Below are 8944 nucleotides of genomic sequence, written 5' to 3' on the forward strand. Positions count from 1 at the left end.
ATATAATTAACAGCACAAATTAAGGTTATCCAAACTGATTAATTTATTGCTGGTCTGAGGCTTGCCTTGTTTTTACACTTCAGTGAAACTTACACTGTCTCCATCAATGGCAGGTATCAACACTTACAGGGCCCTAAGTAGTGACCTATTCAATAAGGCAATCATCTTGGTAGCAAACTTTTATTTAAATCTTACATAACTCAAGCTTTATAAAAAGCCAACATAATTGAAAATTTGGGTTCTCCCTGTAAAGCCTGCAGTATCCAAAGCTTGAAACAGTTAATTTAAAAATAAGCAAACAAAACAACAGAACCCTGCAGCAGATTCTGCTGCAATATGTTTTTTTTAAAAAAAAATCTAAATGAGCTTAATCTTTACAAAAGTTATTTTAGGCTCAAAGGCTATAAAATCAAAATTATCTTAATTCTACAAAGAAGGGACAGGGCTTCATACTACCACTTTAAAACCTCATCTTTTTCTCATTAAATTTGGCCACAAATTAAATTCCTGTGTTCCCTTTTCAGGAAATCCTCTTGAAGAAGAGGCCAAGTACAAACTCGGAAGAGTAACTGCCTAAGCAAGTAGGAAAGTGTTCTGTTAATAGTGTGCAAAGAACGTAGAGTTCAGGGTTAATCTCTGGAACTTGATCTGGACCTTGAACGAGATCTAGAACGGGACCTGGAAGCTCTTTTTGGTGGAGGGGACACAGAACGGGCCTTTGAAGGTGGAGCAGGCAGAGGTGAATGGGATCGAGACTGGCTCCGGGATCTGGATTTTGACTTTATATCTCCTTTTCCATTTTCTTTGGGGGACCGAGAACGTGACCTACTTCGGGACTTCCCATACTCATCCTTAGATCTGCTTCTTGAATGTGAGTGGGAACCCCGATCAGACTTAGGCTTAGATTTGCTCTTTGATCTGGATTTCCTGCCTTTTGAGCGGGATCGGGATCGACCTTTGCTCCGTGACCTAGATCTGTGTAAAAAAAAGTCAGATTTTTCAGTATCTTGTCAGAAAACACATGTATGCCATCAACAGGTAAAATTAAGAGAGACCCAATATCACATTATTTACCGGGAGCGACTTTTTGAGATACTTCGAGATCTACTGCGGCTGCTCCTGCGACTCCTACTCCGTGACCTTCTTCTAGAGCGTGATCTACACACAAGAGACAGCGACATTTTTAATCTCTGTAAGAACGTGTTTGTACTACTCAGCTATGGCTGAAGTATCTGTTTACCACAACCAAGAAACACCATAAATTTAATTAAGCAACAACCGAAAACTACAAGCCACCCCAGCCCCTCATGTTACCTGGATCTACTTCCAGAGTAAGAGCGCCTATGGCTTGTTCGTGGCTTATCTTCAATAAGCCTAATATTTCTGCCATTTATTTCTGTGCCATCCAGTTTATCCAAAGCACGCTTCATGTCAGAGTAGGATCTAAATTCAATTACACCCTCATTTGTGCGTTCTTTGTGAGCATCTGCATAAGTCACCTCTCCTGCTTGCCGCATGAAATCCTAAAACAGTAAGACCGATAAGCCCCAGAATCTACAGCATGTCTATGTAGCACTAACTCTTAATGACCGCCCACCGTCACTTAAAGCCCAGGTACATACCTTTAAGTCTTGCCAACTGCAACGACTAGACAAATTTTCTACAATAAGCCTGAATTCTGTACGAACAGGTGGTCCATATTTGTCTCTGCCAGAAGTTCTCCGACTGCTGTATCCACCTCCACCACCTTTATCACATGGAGGGAGTAATTAGATGCATTGCAATGACAGGGACACATGTTTTTGAAAGTTAGTACAAACATAGCAACGTTTATTACTGGAGTAGGACTTTGCTATTATACTGCTAAACCCTCGATACATTTGTGATTTGCCACAAATTAAATTAAGGGCAAGTCAAATAGACTAAATCCAACTAACCCTCTCCTGCAATCTGTTAGAGAGTGACTGCTCCTTTATTCAATTTACCTCGCTAAGTTTTATTTTACAGAACATTGTAAAATATAAAACTTAACTGATTACATGCATTTCTACATTTACAAAAATGTTTACTAGTTACACTAAGTACTTACATCACAGTGTGAGGTTTTTGGTGGTGGTTTGGCCACAAAACACGCAAGGTAACAGTCACCTAGTTCAGATTAACCAGTTTTGTCTAACCCTTGGAATCCTCACCATCACCCTGCGTCTAATGGCAAAAGGCTGCTGTCGTCATGGCTTCCGGTAAGGTCAGCCAAAGGGTCATAGGGCAAGGGTCACACAATGTATGGAAAAGCCAAGGCCAATCAGGAAAGGCAGTCATCTTAGCCTCAGTGGACACAGCCTCAGCCCCATTGGTCACTTTTAAATTGAAACATCAAGGACTTGTTAAAAAGTTTGAATTCAACATGCAACAATTTCAACATTAAACATTTCACATAACCAAAACCCCCCAACCCCCACCCAGTAACATGCCCCAACTAGTTCCAATACAGCATAAAGCTTATTTAGATTTACTTTGTGGTGTTCTACCACATTACTTAGTTTAAAATGGCATTTTCTTTGGCCCTCGTCCAGTCTCCCCTCTCCTAAGACTTATGCTTCAAGCTCCTCCCCCCTCCCCGCCCCCTGCCCCACCCCCGCCCCAGCTTTCCTTCAAACTTCCTCCATGCTAGCTAAAGCACTGACAGATAAGCAAGGGGTAATAGTACAAATACAGGCTACCCTGCTTTCCACGTGCGGAGAGCCCGCGTCAGTGCCAACGAGGGCCAACTGAAGCCATCCCTTCCAAACTTAGCCAACCTGCCACCCGACCCAATCCCCGCGCTCCGGTGTCCCGTGGCTACCCGAGCATGCGTGGAGGGAGAGGGGCCTGGGAAGACCCAGGGCCAACGACCCCCGGCCTCCGCGCCTGCCCGGGTTGGGGAGGTCCCACCCTGCCCCGCCCCCGTGACTGCACCCACCGCCCCCTCCCGGTACCCAGGACGCGGAGCGCGCTGGGGAAGGACTCACTGCGGCTTCCGTAGCTGTAGCCATCGCGGTCGCGGCGCGGGCCCCGGGCGTGCTCTACGATCACGCGCTCGCCGCACAGCTCCTTGCTGTTCAGCTCGTAAACGGCGTCGTCGGCGTCGCGGGAGTCCTCGAACTCCACGAAACCGTACCTGAGGAGGGGCGGAGCGCGGGCCGCGCACCGGCGGGCGTGTCGTTAGCCGGCGCCGCGCGCTCCCGCGACCTCCCCTGCGCGCGCTCGAGGCGCCGCCGCCATTTTGGAGGCCCTGCCACGCGGCGCCGTGGCCTCGGTCGACTCGGTCCTTGGGGGGGCTCCCTCCGCCACGGGGCGCGGACCCCCAGATGCGACTCACCCATTTTTGAGGTCGATTTCGAGGAGGCGGCCGTAGCCGCTGAAAAAGCGTTGGATGTCCTTCTCGCGGACATTGTAGCTCAGGCGTCCTATGTAGACGCGCGGCATGGCCGTGGCGGGTGGGCTCCCGGGGGCTAGCTGAGGTGCGGCGGGCCGCGGGGCAGGGCTGCGGTGCGGGTGCGGGGACGGCGAAGGCCCGAACACGCGCCTCACACCGCAGCTGCGGCCGAGTCAGCCACACAATGGTGTGCGCGCGCGCGCGCAGGCCTACGCTATATGCGTCCGGGGGCGGGGCGCGGCGCGTGACGTCGGCGCGCAGCACGTCTTCTCCCGCTCCGCGGTCGGCTCGGGGGAGGTCGGCGCTGCTGGCGGCTCGTGCTTGGCTTAGTGCGAGCCGCTCTCGCCGCCGAAATGGTCCCCGGCGCTCGGTACCCGTCTCCGTGCACAGCCAGGACCAGGCCCTTTGACTGGTGCCTTTTAATAAGCTGTTCTCGTGCCCAAGCACGCGGAGGTCGGCCCCTGCTTCTCATTGGTTCCCAGGGATGTCAGTCTGGCCCATTTTCGTCTCTGATTGGTCTACTAAAAAAAAAAAAAAGAGGTTGCTCTTTCCCTCCAGCGCTGGCCCGCGCTGGTTTCGGTGGGTCAGTTCCACAGTTTCTCGGCCGGGAGGTCTTAGTGGCCCGCGGGGACGGAAAGGTGGCGGGTCTCGGTGAGGTCCTTCACTCTGCTCCGAACGCTGACAGCTCTGAATTCCACGATCACCGCGGCTGCTCACAAAGGGAGCGTGGCAGGGTTCCACTCACCAACAGACGGGTGTCCCAGGGTTGTCAGACCTGGTGGTTCCCCAAGAACACCGAGCACTTTTCCTACCCATACTATCTTTAACCTGGTTGGCTCGGAAGGCACGGTATTTGTGTGGCAGGAATGCGCACTTGGTACATATGTATGCATGAATACGCATAGAGGTGACATCTGTAACGCTGTAGAGCAAGATAAGATACCCCCCTCCCTGCCCGAGTAAATTAACTATCGGGGAGCATGCCTTGGGGGTACTCAGGAATTTTCTTAAGTACAGCAAAGGAGTGACTAGAGAGGTTAGGAAGCTGAAAGCATGGCGTGGTGTGATGGGAGCGAGGAGAACAGGCTGTCACTGAGTTATTACCTGCTCTTTAGGAATTCGTTTTCTGCCCTCGGAAACAGGGCAGCCCCAGTCTTTTCAGCTAAGGTGGGAAGAGCGATTCTTTCCTCTCGGGGCCGACAGGCAACGTTGATTGTAGCGAATGGGGGAGATGAGTATCTAGTATCTAGAATGGAAAGGTCTTCCTTAAGTTAGAAATAGAAAAAATACGGGAAGACAGCTTTTAAAAAAGAAAATATTCGTGGAACGTGGTTAGAATGAATCCAACAAATACTATTTTTGTCTTTATCAAATTGTCAATTTATTTTATTAAGTATTTTTTTTTTTTTTTTGTGCATTGGTGTTTTGCCATGGGCGTCCGATCCTATGGAACTGGAATCACAGACATGTCATGTGGGTGCTGGGAACTGAACCCTGGTTCTCTGGAAGAGCAGTCAGTGCTTTTAACCACTGAGCCATCTCTCCAGCCCTAGTCAATTTCTCTTCTTCTTCTTCTTCTTCTTCTTCTTCTTCTTCTTCTTCTTCTTCTTCTTCTTCTTCTTCTTCTTCTTCTTCTTCTCCTCCTCCTCCTCCTCCTCCTCCTCCTCCTCCTCCTCCTCCTCCTCCTCCTCCTCATCTTCTTCTTCTTCTTCTTCTTCTTCTTCTTCTTTTTGGCTCTTTGAGACAGGGTTTCTCTGTTTAACCTTGGCTGTCCTGGAACTCGCTCTGTAGACCAGGCTGACCTCGAACTCACAGAGAGCCTCCTGCCTCTGCCTCCCAAGTGCTGGGACTAAAGGTGTGCACCACCACAGCCTGGCCAAATTGTCAATTTCTAAAAGTGTGTTAAAACTTATTCTTTGTGGACTGCTGAGATGACTGAAGCAGGTAAAGGTGCTTATCCAAGCCTGAGGACTCGCATGTGATTCTGTAGAAGGAAAAAACCAACTCTTTCAAGTTATCCTCTAACTGCCACGTGTGTGTCATGTTCTCAATAAATAACATAACACAACACATTTAAATCCACTATTTGTAACAGCAAATATATATACACACATGCGTGTATATGTATACACATACATATATAGATACCTAAATTACACATGAGAAATCTTTGTCAGATCATCCTATTATCATATTTTGTTCCCCTCCTGCTTTTGCTTCCTCCACATTGCACCCTTCCTACCTTCATCTCACACACACACACACACACACAAATCTGAATAAGGGAAAACATAGGATATTTTTCTTCCAAAGTTGAATCAGCAGCACCTTGGGGAGTCTTGTTGCTGACCTATCCTGGTACTTTGGAAGAACAGCTTAAAGGTGAAATGGCAAGTGTGCAATATGAGAATTTATTATTTCCCCTTTAGTGGGGTGGGGGAGGGAAAAGGAGCAGAGCTAGGAGGATTGCTGTGCCTTTTAGATCAGCCTTGTTACAGTGAGACATTGTCTTAAAAATAACCAGGAAGGGAGGGGTCACTTGTAAAAGTGCTAGCCGTGGGAGCTTGAGAAATGGAGTTTGACCCTCTCCTGAGGAAGGACTCCTGAAGTGACCCGTGGCCATCACACTTGATACACACGCTCACAAGTGCACTCATATATACACTTCGGCACGCACACACACAGTTGGATGGAAACTCTACTGTTTCCTGTTTGTGAGGTTTTGGATGTCAGGGCCTCCACAGTGATGTGAGCCAGCTCCTACAGGTGTTGCCCCCAGCCCCCACGCTCACCCTTACTGAGTCTGTTCCTGGGTGGAATCCCAGCCAGCACAGCCACCCAAGAGGATTTGTGTGGAACGCAGTGAATGTAACGGACTGCTCTGGATGTCAGTCCAGAACTGGAAGGTGTCTGTGACAGAGTTAGGAAGAAATACTAGTCAAGTAGGCTTCTCATCTGACCGGGAGACAGGGGTTAGCATTGCTAAGCCACCCCAAACCCCTTTTTAAAGACATCTGAGCCAGGTGTGGTGGTGCACGCCTATAATGCCAGCGGGCTCAGTGTACTTAGCAAGGTGCCAGGATGTGGTTCAGTTGTGAGGAGGGCACATTACTCTTGCACCTGAGATCATTTCATGAAAGGCGAGTGACTCACAACTGCCCATAACTCTAGCTTCAGGCAGATCCATTGCCTCTGGTCTCTGTGAGCCTCTGCACACACAAGCACACACACACACACTTTTAGATAACAATATTAAAAATCACCTGTGCTCCTGTTTCAAGAAGCTACTGGTGATGGTATTGATGACCGTTACATATCAGCCAGGGGCTGCACTGCCACCCTGGGCAACTTTGTCAAGGCCATCTTTGATGCCATCTCTAAGACCTACAGCTACCTACCCCCAACCTCTGGAAAGAGATTGTCATCAAGTCTCCTTATCGGGAATTCACTGGCCATCTTACGTAAACCTGCACCAGAGTGTCTGTTCAGAGGACCCAGGCTCCAGCTGTGACTACCACTTACGGGTTTTATCCAAGAAAAATTAACTAAAGTCTGTGGTAGGACATTTGTTTATGCTCTGGAACGTTTGCTTAGCGATGTTGCTTTTGTTTATGCTGCATTTGTTTAACTGTGAAGATGCCTGTCTAAAACACCTGATGGTCTAATAGAGATTTGAATGGCCAATAGCGAGGCAGGAGACAGGATAGGCTGGGCTGGCAGGCAGAGAGAATAAATAGAAGGAGAAAAGGAGAGAAGGAAGAGCAAGAGAACAAGGAGAGGATGACTCTAGGGGCCAGCCACCCAGTCAGTCATGGAGGAAGAGTGAAAGTAAGATTATAGAAGTAAGAAATGGAAAAAACCCAGAGGCAAAAGGTAGATGGGATAATTTAAGAAAAGCTGGCTAGAAACAAGCCAAACTAAGGCCGGGCATTTATACGAAAGAATAAGATGCCAGGCGATGGTGGCATGTGCTTTAATCCCAGTACTCAGGAGGCAGAGACAGAGGGATCTCTGTGAGTTCGAGGCCAGCCTGGTCTACAGAGCAAATTCCAGGACAGGCTTAAAAGCTACAGAGAAACCCTGTCTTGACACACACACACCAACAACAAAAGAAAAAAAAAACCCACTAAGACTCCGTGTGAGATTTATTTGGAAGCCAGGTGTCCGGCCTCCCCCCAAAGCAAAACAACTAACGAGTAAAAAGAGTGAAAACCAACAACAGTAACAGAATTTTGTTTATAAAAACAGTATTTAAATATTCCCTAGCACTCTGGAGGCATAGGTAGGAGCATCTCTGTGAGTTCAAGGGCAACCTGATCTATATAGTGAGTTCATGTTATCCAGGACTACATACTGAGATCCTGTCTCCAATAAAATAAAAAACTCATCTGTGCAAGATCCATTTAGAGCTGGGTTCTTCAGACTCCACACTGCTGGTCTTTAAGCAGATTGTTTTTTGTTTTTTTTTTTTTTTATCATGGGCTGTCCTTTGTGCTGTGGGGCATTCAGCAGGCTCCCTGAGCTCCACCCATGCAGTGCCCTTAGCTTCCTCCCATCTCCAGTGTGATGAAAATATAAAAAGTCTCACACCTCAAACATGACAGGCGTGGCTGAGGGACAGAACTGCCCCTGTAGAGAACTGTTTCTGACTGGGAGGACTGGCCCTGTGTCCCTTGCGTTTGTGTGGCTAAGGTGGACCTGCCTCCCTGTGCTTGTACAGTTAAAGATTAACCAGAATTCTCGATGTCACTAGACATTGGGGTTGCCATGCCTAAGAGCGGGCGTGTGCTGAACTAGTTAAAGGTTTGTTATCTGGATATGCTGAGGGCATTTAATGGTTCCAGTGTGAACATACACTTTTTGTCATATAAATCTGGACCTGCAGCACCCAAGCTCATACCACAAAATGCTTGTAGCTCGAGCTTGCAAACAAGCTGTTAGTGCCACGCGGGACATCACGGGAGACCTGATAAGTCTGTGAGTTGTTGTAAGGTGGATGAAAACTCCCACCAAGCAGACTCGCCTTCTCAGGGGGAGAGTAAATTTTGTATACAATTTGTGTGCTGCTAGGGACCAAACCCAGGGCTTTGTGCAGACTAGGCAAGGGCTCTTCCACCAAGCTCTACCCCCAGGCATCAGCTTCTAAGCACACTTCTTAAGGCTGCTGTAACAATGTACCCACAATGCAGTGGCTGAAAGCATTATGAATTGGTTACCTTCCATTATGGAGATCAGAAGTCTGCACTAGTTTCCTGGTAAGACCTTGTCTTCTGGAGGCTCGGGGCACTAATCTATCCCTTTTGCCTTCTCCAGTGTCTAGAGGTTATTTACATTCTCTGGCTTGTAGCTTCTTCTGCCACCTTCAAAGCTATTAACTTGCCAAGCGGTGGTGGCACACACCTTTAATCCCAGCACTCGGGAGGCAGAGGCAGGCGGATCTCTGTGAGTTTGAGGCCAGCCTGGTCTACAAGAGCTAGTGCCAGGACAGGCTCCAAAGCTACAGAGAAACCCTGTCTCAAAAAAAAAAAA

General features: G+C 48.2%; 1 protein-coding gene across 1 annotated transcript; it reads right to left on the minus strand.

The window, feature by feature from the left end:
• Positions 1–19: 19 nt before the first annotated feature.
• On the minus strand, positions 20–3626 carry Srsf6 (serine and arginine rich splicing factor 6). The gene is made up of 6 exons (XM_050150953.1): positions 3359–3626; positions 3009–3157; positions 1623–1747; positions 1315–1523; positions 1075–1158; positions 20–975 (listed from the first exon to the last, which is right to left on the minus strand). Exons 1-6 carry the CDS (start codon positions 3463–3465, stop codon positions 630–632), a joined length of 1020 nt encoding a protein of 339 aa, XP_050006910.1. The 5' UTR covers positions 3466–3626; the 3' UTR covers positions 20–629.
• Between the last annotated feature and the right edge of the window lie 5318 nt (positions 3627–8944).

This window comes from Alexandromys fortis, unplaced genomic scaffold (assembly GCF_014885135.2).
Source record: "Alexandromys fortis isolate MF-2015 unplaced genomic scaffold, M_Fortis_MF-2015_v1.1 scaffold_27, whole genome shotgun sequence".
Lineage (NCBI taxonomy): Eukaryota > Metazoa > Chordata > Mammalia > Rodentia > Cricetidae > Alexandromys > Alexandromys fortis.

What these genes read in the sequence shown, in the direction of transcription:
- Srsf6 (XM_050150953.1), bottom strand. Translation starts at nt 3,465, where the DNA reads ATGCCGCGCGTCTACATAGGACGCCTGAGCTACAATGTCCGCGAGAAG. An exon ending in GAAATCGACCTCAAAAATGG is followed by an intron (nt 3,158 to 3,358) that starts GTGAGTCGCATC and finishes GCCCCTCCTCAG; the next exon opens with GTACGGTTTCGTGGAGTTCG. An exon ending in ATCTCAAAAAGTCGCTCCCG is followed by an intron (nt 976 to 1,074) that starts GTAAATAATGTG and finishes TTTTTTACACAG; the next exon opens with ATCTAGGTCACGGAGCAAAG.